Here is a 16047-nt window from a genome sequence, read left to right on the forward strand (position 1 = left end):
AGGTAGACTCTCTGCTAATCCATGGGATTGTGTTCCTGTCTTGCTAGTTGTTTGGCATGGGGTGTCCAGCACTGGAACTTGCTGGCCGTTGGGTAGAGATGGGTCTTAGTATTGAGACAGAGATCTCTGGGAGAGCTCTTGCTGATTGTTATTACTTGGGGCTGGGAGGTCTCGGGTGGTCCTGAACTTGGCTCTCCCACCCCAGACGCTCAGGCCTGATATCAGGCCAGAGCATCAAGACCCTGTCAGCCACATGGCTCAGAAGAAAAGGGAGAAAAAAAGAAAGATAAAAATAAATAAATAAGTTAAATTAAATTAAATTAAAATTTTAAAAAATTTTAAAAATTATTAAAATAAAAAAATTAAAAAGTAATTAAAAAAAGAAGAGAGCAACCAAACCAATAAACAAATCCACCAATGATAACAAGCGCTAAAAACTATACTAAGATAAACATAAAAATCAGAAACAAGTCAATCGCAGACAGCAAACCTGAAGTCTACAGTTTACAGTCTCCACCAGTGAAGGGGCTTCCTATTGTGTGGAAACTTTTCCTCCTTCACAGCTCCCTCCCAGAGGTGGAGGTCCTGTCCCTATTCTTTTGTCTGTTTTTTCTTTTTTCTTTTGTTCCACCCAGGTACGTAGGGATTTCTTGCCTTTTGGGAAGTCTGAGGTCTTCTGCCAATGTTCAGTAGGTGTTCTGTAGGAGTGTTCCACATGTAGATGTATTTTTGATGTATTTGTGAGGAGGAAGGTGATCTCCACATCCTACTCCTCCGCCATCTTGTTGGTCTCCCAACTCCCACTTATTTAACTAGATAGTTACATTTTAGATAAATTTGACCCTTAATCCTTAAGATTCTAACTTGCTTCCCTACAGCCCCACCCCGCCCTTTCCCTAAAGACTGTACCTTTCCCACCATCTTGCAAATTTAACACAACATGTGAAATGTAAGTTCATTAACTCTCTGGTAGAGCATGGCATGGCCTCATCTTATCACTGCCTACATTTGTGTACTCCTCTACAACTTTTACCCTCTTTCCTCTTTAGACTGACCTTAGAATTATCTCCTCCTGTTCAGTATCTTTAACCTAACTCACCTCTTTACAAACCTTTAAATATGCTTATAATTTCACTAGCTACCATCTGATCTCTTACCTTCTTTTCAGGGACAAGTTCCTTGAGCATGCAACCTCTGACCTCTGTTTGTTGCCTTTACTGCCTATCCAACCACTACCCTCTATATTGTTTTCACTTTGGTTTTTGCTCTTCCCACACTTCCAAATCTGATTCTCTGAAGGTTACTAATGGTCTCCTTTTTTGTTGAATCCAATTGTTTACATCCAGTATTTTTTTCATAGGCCTCATTCTTTTTGTCATTTGACTTTAGGTCAGTCACCCTCTTTTCTCCTGACATTTAGAATTTGTATTTCTTGGTTTTCTTTCAAAATTTTGTGAATGTCTCCTTTGCTGGTGCTTATTCCACCCTTCTTAATATTGGGTGTGGGGTGTGGAAGGGAATTGCTGAGAGGTAGTGGGTTTGTCTCCACATCTCTTTTTGGCTTTTCATTCTTTCTCTATACTTATTTCCTAAGTAAGCACATATGCTATGACTTTACCTGTTACCTCCACTGGGATAATTCTAAAATATACATCTCCAGTTCTGACCTGTGGTGCAGTACTACAACTTGAAAAAGTTTCCATTTTAATGTCTCAAAGTTGTCACAACACTAACTAATCTTTCCCTAGCTTTAGTACCTCATTTTGACCAATCTCTTAATGAAAGCATGCAAACATCTTGAACTATTTTTCTTTCCTTGTATATCTAGTCATTATGTACTAATATTTACTTCTTTTAAACTGCATTTTGGACTCACCCTTTCCACTGACACCACTCTAGCCCCATTATGTCATTCATGCTGCATAGAAAATGCCATGTGTTTTGGTGTCAGAGCTAGAATGCAATATTCTATAGCTCTAGAATATCACATTTACATTATTTTTATAAATAACCCAAGATAAACCTATTAGTGATTACTAAAATATTTTTGTCAATGAATCTGTTCTAATGTTGATGCTTATATTTGCTTTCAAAACAGGATGATAATCAAATCAGTTTTTAATAATAAAGACTTACACATGAACAGTGTTGCTACTCACCCTGAAGAAAGAGGAATTTTAAATTTCTTAGTCTGTTAAGTTGTAGCTGAATCAGATTACAAATTCCATTGTAGCCCAAATGAAGAACTTCTAAACTGTGCATTACTGGAGGCAAATTTTCACTGCTCATTGTATCTCTGAAACACACATGTAAGTTTGAGCCCATAAACTTAACTTCAAACCAGCTGTTTGTATAAACATGAAAAGACAGTTTAGTATGTACTTACTATAAATTGAAGTTAAAAAAGAAAAAGAATGAATTTACTAATAAATCAAACTATAATATTCTGTCTTCATAATTTATATAATAATCACGTTTTCTTCTTTAAAAACAGTTTTATATGCTAAAGAACAAAGAAATACAGAAAGAGTTACTTGAAATAAAAAGCAAGAGCCAGTGCAATCAGGCAAGAAAAAGAAAAAAAAAATGTATTCAGATTGGAAAGGAATTAGTAAAACTGTCTTTATTCTCAGATGACAGGATCTTGTATTTAGAAAATCCTTAGGAATCCACCAAAAAACTATTATTGCACCAATAAATGAGTTCAGCAAGATTACAGGGTAAAAGATTAATATACAAAAATCAATTGAATTTCTATACATCTTCAATAAACTGAGAATGAAATTAAGATTTCTATTCACAATAGTATAAAAAAGGATAAAATACTTCACAAAAAATTAACAAAAGGAGTACAAAATGTATACACAGAAGACTACAAAACATTGCTGAGATAAATTAAAGATCTAAATAAATGGAGAAATATTCCATGTTCACAGATTAGAAGACTCACTATTACTACTAAGATGGTAGTTGTCCCAAAATTGATCAATAGATTCAATGCAATCCCTATCAAAAGTCCAGCAGGTTTTCTTTCTTTTTTTCTCCAGAAAATAACCGTCTCATCGTAACAGTTATAAGGAAATGCAAATAACCCAGAATATCCAAAACAATCTTTAAAAAGAACAAAGTTGGAGGGCTTACATGTCCTGATTTCAAAACTTATAAAGCTGCAGTAATCAAACCAGTCTGGAACTGGCAAAAGGACAGACACCTAGATCAATGGAATAGAATTAAGAATCCAGAAATAAACTTTTATATTTATGGTCAATTGATTTTCAACAAAGGTACCAAGGCAACTCAATGGGGGAAAGGATAGTATATTAAACAAGTGGTGCTGGGACAAATGAATATACACATGCAAAAAGATGAATTTAGCCCTCACATTTTACCTCACAACATGTACAAAAATAAACTCAAAATGGATCATAGTCCTAAATGTAAGAGGAAAAAAAATTTTTTTGAAGAAAACATATGAGAAAATCTTTGTGAACTTAGGTTAGGCGAAGAGTTCTTAGGTACAACAACAAAATCATAATCTGTAAGAGTAAAAGTTGATAAATTGGACTTTATCAAAATTAAAATTCTTTTAATTAAAAGACACTTTAAGAAAATAAAAAGACAAGCCACACATTGAGAGAAAATACTTCTAAATCATTTATTTGATAAAGGGCTTGTATCCAGAATATTTAAAGAACTCAATAATAAAAAACCAAACAACATAATTGAAAAATAAGCAAAAGATTTAAACAGTCACCAAATAAGATATAATAATGGCTGATAAGCATATGAAAAGCTGCTCAACATTAGTCATGAGGGAAATGCAAATTAAAACCACAATAAGATACTTCTTTAACTCCACTAGAATGGCTGTAATCAAAAACACAGACAACAAGTGTTGGTGTGGATGTGGGGAAATTAGAACCTTCAAAAATTTTTGGTAATGTAAAGTGGTGCAACCACTTTGGAAAACAGTGTGGCAGTTTCTTAAAAAGTTAAACATTAAATTACCATACGACTCAGGAATTTCACTCTTAGGTGTCTACTCAAGAGAAATGTGAACATGAGCACATACAAATACTTCTACACAAATCTTTATAGCATCATCATTCATACCAACCCCAAAGTGGGAACAATCCAAATGTCTATCAACTGGTGAATAGATAAACATGATGTGGCATATATCCAGACAATGGAATGCCCAACATATTCAACAATAAAAAAAGAATGAACTGCTAATAGATGCTATAACATGGATGAATCTCAAAAACATTATGCTAAGTGTAAGAAGTCAAATGCAAAAGACCACATATTATATGATTCCATTTATATAAAATGTCTAGAAAACATAACTCTATAGAAAGTAGATTAGTGGTTTCTTGGAGCTAGAGGTGCAAAAGGGAATTGACTCCAAATAGACACAAGGCATCTCTCTGTTGTGTGATGGAAATGTTCTAAAACTGTACTGCGGTAGGTAGTAGTTGCACAACTCTATAAATTTAGTAAAAATTATACACTTAAAATGAGTGAATATGGTAAGTAAATTGTACTTCAGTAAAGCTGTTAAAAAACAAATATGAGTAGTCTCCAATATAAAGGATGTGTATAAATTTTCATAGCAACTTTAATCAAAACAGCTTCAAACTGGAAACAACCCAAATGTTCATCAATGGTAAATAGATAAACAACTTGTCATATAATGGAATACTACTCAGCAATAAAATGAAATGAATTATTGACACTTGCAACAACATAGATGAATCTGAAAAGAATTCTGCTAAGTGAAAGAAGCCAGATACAAAAGACTACTTACTATATGATTTTAATCATATGAAATTCTAGAAAAAGGCAAAATGATAGTGATAGAAAGCAGATCAGTAGTTGTCACCAGGATGTGGAGGGAGGGAATTGCGAAGAGTTATAAAGGGAAGTTTTGGGATGGGAATAGTTTGTGCCTTCATTGTGGTAATGGTTATATGACTAAATACATTTGTCAAAATTCATTAAACTGTACACTTAAATTGGTGAGTTTTTTATTATATGTAAATTATACTTCAGTAAATGTGATAAAAACTCAAGGAATGCCCTTCATTGGGAAAACTGGAATGAAAGTATTTTGACTTGGAGATATATTTATATTTTCCTACCAAAAAAGTGTAGGAAGGTGGGAGGTATGTCCTCATCTTCTTCATAAGGTATCTTTTCCATTGATGTTGGGGCATTAAGTAACCAGATAAGTAATTTAGAAACAACCAAAACAAAGGTTAAAAGAAACCTAAGTCCATACTACTGGGTAAGGGGCTCTTTTGTGGGTAATAACATTTTGAGGTTAGATGGTAGTAATGGTTGCACAACCTTTTGGATATACTAAAACAATCACTGAATTGTACATAAAGGGTAAATGTTATGGTATGTGAATTGTATCTCAATTTTAAAAAACCAAGGTATTAAAATATAAGGTTTTTTTCTTTTATTTCATTTTTTACAATATAAGTATGAAATGGAGAAGGCTGGGAAAAAAACAATAAAAAGGAGTATTTTGGTATCTTTTTATTTGTGAAGTTTATTTTTGGCATGTAGCTATTAAACTAAGTATTAAAATAAGCTAAATGTATGTATTGCTGTCATTAATGTGACTAACTGCTTTTTAAATTCCCAACCAAAATTATTTATAGTTGTAAAAAAAAAGAATAATACCTGTTTATTTTTGAAGTTCCTTGCTGCCCATAGCCACTTGAAGGCACTTTCTGGTAGAGTAGTTGTCTATTGGTCAAGTGAGTCTGAGGCTTTAGTCGGGGCATGATTGATTCAATATGATTATAGTTGAGGCATAAGACCTACAGAAGGAATCCATCATTAATCAGATATTAACATATGAATGATGCTGTAAATATATCTTTGGTTTGAGATTATCACCATCCTAAAAACTATTAAAACGGTATGTATAAAACTTGGACTATACAACATAATTTAACATATTAGTGTTAAAAATGACATAAATTTTTATGTCCCAAATTGTCTGGATTTGGCTTTGAATGTGTTTTTTGTTATCTGACATGCTGAAAAATACACCATTTCAAACAAAATAATGGAGACCCTAGAAAGCTGCTCAACTTTCTCAATCTGTACTCCTGACTTCTCCAAGCCTTATTTAGATGAAATAACTCTAGTTGGAGAGATCGTTATTTCCCTAACTTTAAAAGGCATTAGTAGATGGCTCAAAGCTATAGGACAGGAGGCAATGAGGCTGCTTTCAGAACCACAGTGTCCTCCAACTTCACTCACTACAGAGGCAGCCTTCCATCCCATCTCCTACAAGAGAGGAAGATTCACTGCTTATAAGACAATCACATAAAATTGAGATCAACCGAAATAACTTTGGGAAGTAATGCTTTTTTTTCTTGGTGAAAAAATACTTTTGGAAAATTAATTTCTCTTCTTTAATGACATGAATATACATTTTAGCCCAAAGTAAAGAAGATTACAACTTGCACTGAAAACTTGAAAGAAAAAAAGAAAATTTGTGAGTGACTCACCTTCACATTAGGCAGATAGATTAATCCACTGAATGAGGTAAGATTATTGTTCTGTAGATTCACATTACACACATTTCTAAACTGGTCAACTGGAATCAAATCCACAGTTCTGAATTTAGACAAAGTAAATACAGTTATAATTTTAACAGGCAAATTATATTGGTGAATCTCTCATGTGTAACCCCAAAGGTGTTTTTAAAAAATCTCATCTGACAAATTCTATGGAAAAGAATTGCCTTAATATAAAATATATGGGTCAGGGCTTCCCTGGTGGCACAGTGGTTGAGAATCCACCTGCCATTGCTGGGGACACGGGCTTGAGCCCTGGTCCGGGAAGATCCCACATGCTGCGGAGCAACTAAGCCTGTGCACTACAACTACTGAGCCTGTGCCCAGAGCCCGCGAGCCACAACTACTGAGCCCGCGTGCCTCAACTACTGAAGCCCACGCACCTAAAGCCCTTGCCCCGCAGCAAGAGAAGCCACCACAATGAGAAGCCCACGCACCGCAGCCAAGAGTAGCCCCCGCTCGCCGCAAATAGAGAGAGCCGCGCACAGCAACGAAGAACCAAAGCAGCCAAAAATAAATAAATAAATAAATTTATTTATTTTAAAAAATAAATAAAAAGTAAAGTTAGTTTAAAAAAATAAAATATATGGGCCAAATGATCAGATAAATACACATTTTTGTTGGGTACCTGTGTAAGAAAATGACATATAATTTCATTGACTTAAAAAAACATGTCTATTATCGGGGCTTCCCTGGTGGTGCAGTGGTTGAGAATCTGCCTGCCAATGCAGGGGACACGGGTTCGAGCCCTGGTCTGGGAAGATCCCACATGCCGTGGAGCAACTAGGCCAGTGAGCCACAACTACTGAGCCTGCGCGTCTGGAGCCTATGCTCCGCAATAAGAGAGGCCGCGATAGTGAGAGGCCCGCGCACCGCGATGAAGAGTGGCCCCCGCTTGCCGCAACTAGAGAAAGCCCTCGCACAGAAACGAAGACACAACACAGCCAAAAATAAATAAATAAATAAATATTTTTAAAAAAAACCAACATGTCTATTATCACATAAATATAGAACTATCATAAAAGAAACGTTAAAAATAAACATTTCCAGTTTCTTTATAATTCCATACATGTTCGTGAAGTTGATATGGTAAACCATAAGATTTTCAGGTTGTAAACTGCAGAGGATATATATGAAATAGGTTACTTCTGAAATGCCAAGAAGGGGTTTGGGATAGGCAAGAAAAGGAGAAAGTAGGTAATGTCTTTGAAAACAGAGTTTTCTGTGGAATCTCCTGAAAACTTTTATGGCATTCCACCTTGTAAGGATGTTTTGGTAATTGGTCAGAATGCTTGATTCCTAGTCCACAGCTTTAAAAGTGTTTTACCTTCCTTTGAGCTATGAGGGAGAAGAGCATAAAGCTAAATCACCTTGTTCTAAACACTTCTTTTTTTCATATATCCCCATTTATTCATTTATATATTCTTTTAATTGAGGTATAGTTGATATACAATATTATGTAAGTTTCAGGTGTACAACATACTGATTCACAATTTTTAAAGATTATATTCCATTTATATTTGTTATAAAATATTGGCTATATTCCCTGTGTTGTACAGTATATCCTTGTAGCTTATTTATTTTATACATAGTAGTTTGTACCTCTTAATCTCCTACCCTTATCTTGTCCCACCCCCTTCCTCCTCCCCACTGGTAACCACTAGTTTGTTCTCTATATCTGTGAGTCTTTTTTGTTATATTCATAGTTTATTTTTTACATATAAGTAATATCATACAGTATTTGTCTATCTCTGTCTGATGTATTTCACTTAGCATGATACCCTCCACGTCCATCCATGTTGTTGCAAATAGCAAAAACAAAATTCCATGCTTTTTTGTGGCTGAGTACTATTCCATTTTATATGTATATACCACATCTTCTTTATTCATCTGTTTATGGTCACTTAGGTTTCTTCCATATCTTGGCAATTGTAAATAATGTTGCTATGAACATTGGGGTGCATGTATCTTTTTTGAATTAGTGTTTTCATTTTTTCCCAGGAGAGGAATTGCTGGGTCACATGGTAGTTCTATTTTTAGTTTTTTTGAGAAACCATACTGTTTTTCATAGTGGCTGTACCAATTTACATTCCTACCAACAGTATATGAGGGTTCCTTTTTCTCCACATCCTCGCCAACATTTGTTATCTGTGGTCTTTTTGATGATAGCCATTCTGACAAGTGCGAGATGATATCTCATTGTGGTTTTAATTTGCATTTCTCTGATGATAAACGATGTTGAGCATCTTTTCATGTGCCTGTTGGCTATCTGTATGTCTTCTTTGGAAAATGTCAATTCAGAGCTCTTCTGCCCATTTTTAATCAGGTTGGTTTTTTTTTTTTGATGTTGAATTGTATGGGCTGTTTATATATTTTGGATATTAACCTCTTGTTGGTCATATATTTAGTTTGCAAATTCTTTTTCACATTCAGTAGGTTGTCTTTTCATTTTGTTGATGGTTTCCTTGGCTGTGCAAAAGCCTACCACACCTTGAAATAAATCCTCAACCCTGAAATTATAATTATGGCACACTTTATACATTAAAAGTCATTTATTCTTTTGACTTGTTTTCATTAGTTATTTCCTAAGTGCAGACAGTATGTTTGGAAAGGCTACAACAAATACGAAAGTCACTGTCTGTGTCCTCAAGAAATGGGATTCAGAAAATCTATAATAAAAAAGGAAGGGCCTTCCATGTTGTACAAAGAGATTTAAAATTTTATTCTGTAGACAGTGGAAAGACACTGAACAATGTTGAGAAGGGAAGTGATCTGATAAAATTTGCATCTTAGAAGGCGGTATGGATAATAGATGGATTTGCAGGTAAGGTTATATAAGACAAAAAAACAATAGTTTCTAAATTAGTTAATTCTCCAACCTAGGACAATGGCAATGACTATGGAAAGAAGGGGGGAACTATGACACATACTTAAGACACAGACTCTATAGAATGTAGTGACTAATTAAAAATGGAGGACAAAGGAGAGAGAGAGTGGACTCTAGATTTTTGGCTTGGGTGACAACAGGTGAATGTTGTTTCCTAGATGCTATCTAGAGAGCAATCGAATATTCAAATTAGGAGCCTAGGTTTGGGGTAAATTAGGGGGTCATCGTCATAAATTAAAACTATGGCTAAAGATGTCTGCCTGTGAAGAGTGCAGAATAGAAAAAGAAAGAAGAGAAATGGATTTATTAAACAGGAGGACAATGATAACATTCATGAGAACAGCATCAGGGGAATGGTGGCAGTGGTAGCCAGATAGCATTGGATTAGAGTGATACAATGTGAGGAGCAAACCTAGTATGTTCTAATTTTAAAGGCTTGGTTGTAAAAGAAAAGGGAAATATAAGGTCTTAGAAAGAGATTGCTGACATTTTTAATCATAGTGTGTGATAATAAAAGTTATTAATGCAATTCAAAGATGGTAAAGTTAGTATGAGATTGTGAAGTAGTGTAGATGATTTTCTGAATTACTGGTTATATCTGGATAAGATGTATAAATTATAAACCTTAGAAAAATAATAATAACTATATATTATAATATCAAATAACATAGAATAAAATGATTGTACCTGATGGATGATGAAGTCCAATTTAGTTCTTGCATTTGGGTGAAGTTTGAATGTCCTTGTCGTTCAGCAATCATGTCAGAAGTAAGTCTGCCACCAAACAAATCTTTTGCACACTCAGTCTCTGGTGGTTCCTGTATATAAGGATATTTAGAAAGTGATGTTCTCTCTTACAGATGACTAAATGACATTAATTCTTTGGTTCCAGGTCAAAATGGAATAGCCTCATTTCTCCCTATTTCCTACTAAGTACAGCTAAACTCCTGGATATTATATATAAAATAAACATAGGAGACTGAAAGGTGCAGAGAAGAAGGCAGACCACCTAGGGACCTTGCGACCTGAGGAATGACACTGTGGTGAGTCCTCTGGTGTGTTACTGTAATAATAATAAGAAATCTTCATCTACTGTTCCTGGCCTGGCCATATGGTCAGGCAGGAGGGCAATGGAAACCTGACCTATTAAAAAAGGATGCCCATATGGGGCACAGCCCTATGGAAATTTGAAGGGTACATTAAAGTAGGACACATTGATGCCCATCTGAACTCTCTTCCCATTTTGGAAGGTGATTGGAATCGACAAGCAGATATGCCCATATGCTCACTTAAGGTGGCCACCTGGGTCTATAAAATAGGTGGACATTGGGGGTCTAACAGCAGTGCAGAGATGGGCTGAATCTAGACATATTCCTCTTGCACCCTCTGCGGCACTAAATGCCAATAAGAACTGTTCTGTCTGCCAGCAAAAGAGACAGAGATGGCAGATGGCTATGTGGCATATTTCCCTGTGGGAAGGCCCTGAATATAGCTGGCAAGTCAGACTGAGGCTGGTAGCCCTGGGGGGCTACAAATGGGTCTTGACAGGAATAGATACTGACTCTGGACTGGAATTTGCTTACCCAGTGTAAATGCAAATGCACATAATGCTATAAAAGAACTGGAACAGAAGATATTGCACCAATCAGGACAGTTGACTTATTTCTTCAGACCAAGGAACACACTTAACAGCCCATAATGTCTAACAGTGGGCAGAAAGATATCCTCCTCAGAGTAGTAGTTCGATAGAGAACTGGAATGGGCAATTAAAACATTGGTTGTCTAAACTGGGGGGGGAGATAAAAGCATGATGGGCTGGCTTACATACCTTCCTAAGAGTGCTCATACTCAGTGTGAACATGAATGGGGCCAAAGGAGGGTCCCCGCTGGATAGACTTCTGTTTTTCTGGTGCATCTGGGGGATGGGGCAAGGATGCTGATATGACTATGCAATCCTTGCTAAAGAAGGGTGATGCTGGTGTAACCATTATATTTTTTCTTTCCTTCTTCCTCACATCACCTCACTTTTTTTTTCTACCTGATGCAGTGGCCACAGGACCACAGCTACAACTACAAATACTGGAAACAGGGATAATTCCTAAGCGAGAAACTATGTTTTTAAGCCTTTTGTCAGGATTCCTAAAGGCCTGATTGGGGGTAGGTTTTACCTTCACCCCATCCGGCAAAACTGGGGTTAACAGTGAATGTATCTGTATTTCCTGGTGGCAAAAAATGCCCACTAGTTTTGCTCCTATATAACCTTGTCCTATCTGAAGGGGGGTGGACTGAGGGGAGGTATATGCTAGACTAGACCAGCACAGTGGCCGAACCTAATATCACTTCCAAAGGTGGAAAAGTATGGGTGTAAATGGAGAGAACAGGGAAGGGCACTTATGGGTAAAGGAATTAATAAATAGGTTATGTAATGGGGAAATCCAATATTATACTACCTCAAAAGAGGTTCAGAGCAAGAGATGATATTGTCTCAGTTCAATTATATCAGATGCCTGAAGAAAGGGTTAAGCTATGTGTTTTGAGACCACTCCTGCTTTTGGAACCTGACAAAGTCTCCAATGGAAACCTGCAAATCTGAGTGGCCTTACTGTGAGAGACATTTCTATATGATTATGGGCTGGATAATTACTGAATGGGATTACAGTAATATTCCAGTATATTTTGAATTTTCTGATCATTTTGCTGTAAAGGATCTGTGTTCAAAGGCCAGAGCATGAGCTGTGATATTGTGATTTATAATAAGAAACTTATATTTGGTCTTTGTCTACTGTTCCTGGCACATAGCTCCTAAAACCCTCGTAATTTCCTATATAAGAGCCGTAGGGGCATCTTTTATTATAATATTTGGTTTTTTGTTTTCGGTTCCTGAAATAGCTCCAGAGCCATAAAGGTGAAAGGACTGTGTTGCTATTTATAACAAGCTCCTTTCAACCAACCTGAGTTTATCTTAACAAGATGACTTTTGGAAAGTCCTTAAGAATGGGGGCTGGTTGCCAGGGGAATCAACCATGATTAGAGGGTTGGAACTTCTAGTACCACTCCCTTACTTCCTGGTATGATTATATATCCCTGGAGCCTGGGGCACAGAGTGAGGCTCAGCTGTCCATGCTTTACCATTAAAAAGTCATGTCACTTGGAATGTCATTTAAATTCTCTGGAGTTCTTTGTGCTCATTCATAAAATAAAGGATTTGGACTATGTCATTTCTAAAGTCCATGTCCATTTACCTCTCAAACACTCTAGGATTATATTGCTCTTCTACTTCCCTCTGTGTCTACTTTTGGTGGCTTCTTTTCCTCTTTACATTTCCTAAATGGAAGTATTAAAGCCTCACTTGGATTTCTTTACTTTCTTTACTCTCTTTCCTTAGTCAATGTTATATGCTTTTGGTTTTAATCATCAGCTTCCTTCGTGTGTCTAACGCTAATCATCTTATTCCTGAAACTGCTTTTCTTCCTGTAATCATATTTCTGTTACGATATCTCTTAGTGGAATAGACTCAAGTCTTGTAGACATCTTTTATTCTTCCATTTCCTTGTCCTTCAAATTTAATTGGTTGCCAAGTTCTGTCAATTCTTCCCAATATTTCTCCTACCTTTCAGCTCTCCATTTTTAAAACCACTTCCCCTTGGTTTATTTCAGTTTCTCATTACCTCACATGTAGACTACGCTAATAGCCTCCTATTGGTTTTTCATCGATCACTCTAAACACTGCTGTTAAGTTTCCTAATATATAGTTTTCAATGTTATTCCTCAACTCAAAAATCTTCCATGCCTTCCCATTACCTCTCAATTAAAGTCTAAATTGTTCAATCTAGTCTTCATGTCCCATTATTAATTCATATATTTATATTCTACCTCATTCCACAAAGAATTTGTGGCAGCTTACAGGAGGAACATATAATCAAATAGTAAAATGCAAATAATAAATAGTGAAGATCAAGACTGAGAATGATGTAAGTTAGAATAGATCAAAACTGGGGATAGGGACAGATAGACCATAAGTCCTACAGGGTTTCTGTCACTGAACCATAAATGTGGCCCTGAGCTTTTAGGTAGTCAAAGTGAAAAGGAAAATAGTTAAAAAATACTCATTGTCAGTGAGGAGAGCATAACTTTTCCTCAGAGGGAAAAGTTGTTCCTACACTGACTTCTAAAAGCACTTTCTCAGGTGGCCCTTCAAATGAGGGCACAGAGAGATAGGAAGGATAAGATACTCAACACCACCATTGGAGCACATACAGTACTAGTTTCATGAGACTGTTTTTAAAACGTCCCTCAATGAAAGCCAACACCTAAATAAAACCCAGTATACAAGATTCTAGAGAATTGTTTGTTTTTGGGGGAGAATGTTTTTGATTCTTCATTCTGAGGAGGGCCCTGAAAAAATCAGGGTTAGAATTAGTAATCTTCTCAGAGCACCTCAAAGTCCCAAATAATCATGAACTATCTCTCAATTTCCTAGAAATTTGATGAGTTTTATTGTCTGACAGGGGCTAGGCAATGTTACACAGGGAACCTTTTTATTCTTCACCCATTTGTTGTGCACTTATCCTGTTACATGGAAATCAGGAGCCCTGTATGAACTTACTAGTTATAGAATCCAAGTTTCCAAATACTGCTTTCATATTCAGTCCTATGTTCTGTGTTATTTTTTACACAGTATAAAAAGTTATTTTTTACTAGTATAGTTTACTAGTAATGTTGACATACCATTTTTTGGTTCAAATATGTTTTTCTTAAATCTTAACAACTGTATGTTTCCAGGTAACAGGAAGCTGTTTTTAGGCCCAAGAGGACAGTAGGGGTCCAGGGCAGTTTCTCCTATCCTGTCTCATAAATTGTTAGGCACTGAATTCAGTGGGTGCAAATGTAAGCAGCATCTTCCCTCCCCTACTGTCTCAATTTAAACAATTAAAAACTGGCCAGAGGAGAAACATTTAAAACCCAGATCTAAAATGTGCTTTGGAGACCTAGATTTTAATAAGCATAATAAGTTTGGGTAACATACTAGTGATAAAGCAACATTCAAAATGATTATGGCCTATGGATATATTAATATGAAGCCTGGACCAAATGCTATGAGTCAATAAAACAACTTACAATTGAGATTCCATCCAGAGCTTTCAGTTCTGGAAGATGAAATATTACAAACAACCGGTAGTTTTCTTGATTCCATACAATAATGTTTCCATACATATCTAGAATGACCATGTTGCATAAACCCTGGTAATAAAAATACATACATTTAAAGTGATATACATATATATCTCACTCTAACAAGTTTTTTTCCCCTTAAGAGTTTAATCATCCTTGAATTTTACTATTAAATTACTCTATCATTTCATAGTGATTTGAGTGCTTTTAAGTATGCTGTTTAGTGCAAGTGTTATACTTTCATACTATTAAGGTCTAATTTTGTGTAGTATTTCAGTGGTCTGTATTATATGATCAGAATCCCTTTTTGGATGCTGGTGCTAAATGTATTACCCATGATAAAGACTTGTAAAGAAATTTAGCAAAGTTTAAAACATATACTTTGTTTATGGAATAATGATCTATTAAATAGTATGTGTGTATACAGATACAACAGTGAATTGAAACAATAAAAAACACAGCCTTCTGATGAGGGATAAAACTGAAGTGCTTCTGCCTTGTAAGAGAGTAGCAGAATTCATCTTAAGGGAAAGTGTGCTTCCTTATTAGGTAAGACGTTTGTTGTGAAGGAAGGGCCCTGAGTAGATATGGATGGGAGAGGTTAAGACAAGAGGGAGTAAAACTAATCTGCATCTATAATGTAAAATGGTTTGTTTTGTTGCTGTTGTTGATTAGGTTGACTCTGCAGCTCTAGAAGTAGTTGTATTGGGGGAATACAATGAGGATAAGGCTGCAAGTAAGGAAAGATGGGAAATGGACATAAGTTTTTGGTAGGAGATAAAGCCCTAGCAATATGGTATCAGCAAAAGGAAAGAGGCCACTGCAAGTCCCAATGGTAGGAAATGGCCATCAAATACATTTTTCTTGATTTTTATTTTCTTCCTTACATTTTTCTATATTTTCCAAATTCCGTACAGTGAACATGCATTACTTTCATAGTATAAAGAAATAAGAAAATATTTAGAAAACCAAAAACATTAGTACCCCAGATAGTCACCTTTAAATTGTAGATCTCCTGATTGAGAGCAATATAGTTATTGCCTATGTATAATTCAATTAGTGTAAAAGCTTTTTGTAAACCACTCAATGAAGTGATTCTGTTGTTCTCAAGAGAAAGGGAATGAAGATGAAGCATGTTATCAAAAGTATGCTTTTCCAAACCAGTGAGGAGATTATTATTTATGCTGAGGTGGGTTAATTTAGTTAGCTTGGAAATGCCTAGAAAAATAAGCAAATTCAAGAAAAGATTCAGACAGCACTGAAAGGTTAATTTAAAAAATAACTGGCTGGTTGTTTTACTGTTTCTCTTTTTCTAAGTTCAAATGGCTTTACAGATTTTATAGTATTAACCATCATTGTTTTTCCTTTTGTTAAAGAAGAATATAA

At 35.6% G+C, this 16047-nt stretch overlaps 1 protein-coding gene and 1 long non-coding RNA gene across 4 annotated transcripts in view; one reads left to right on the forward strand and one right to left on the reverse strand.

Annotated features, from left to right (window-relative positions):
* Positions 1 to 16047, forward strand: part of LOC309626210 — an 88380-nt gene that overhangs the window by 44251 nt on the left and 28082 nt on the right. The gene's annotated exons all lie outside the window — the stretch shown is intronic.
* LRRC9 (leucine rich repeat containing 9) overlaps positions 1 to 16047 on the reverse strand; it is a 101620-nt gene that overhangs the window by 17393 nt on the left and 68180 nt on the right. For both annotated transcript variants that reach the window (XM_082386427.1, XM_082386426.1), the window contains 6 exons: positions 15659 to 15879; positions 14608 to 14730; positions 10177 to 10307; positions 6534 to 6642; positions 5695 to 5834; positions 2160 to 2296 (listed from right to left, as the gene is read on the reverse strand). In XM_082386427.1, coding sequence (XP_082242553.1) covers positions 2160 to 2296; positions 5695 to 5834; positions 6534 to 6642; positions 10177 to 10307; positions 14608 to 14730; positions 15659 to 15879 — 861 coding nt within the window. The remainder of the gene's footprint in view (positions 1 to 2159; positions 2297 to 5694; positions 5835 to 6533; positions 6643 to 10176; positions 10308 to 14607; positions 14731 to 15658; positions 15880 to 16047) is intronic.

This window comes from Balaenoptera borealis, assembly GCF_965194805.1.
Source record: "Balaenoptera borealis genome assembly, chromosome: 3".
Taxonomy (NCBI): Eukaryota; Metazoa; Chordata; class Mammalia; order Artiodactyla; family Balaenopteridae; genus Balaenoptera; species Balaenoptera borealis.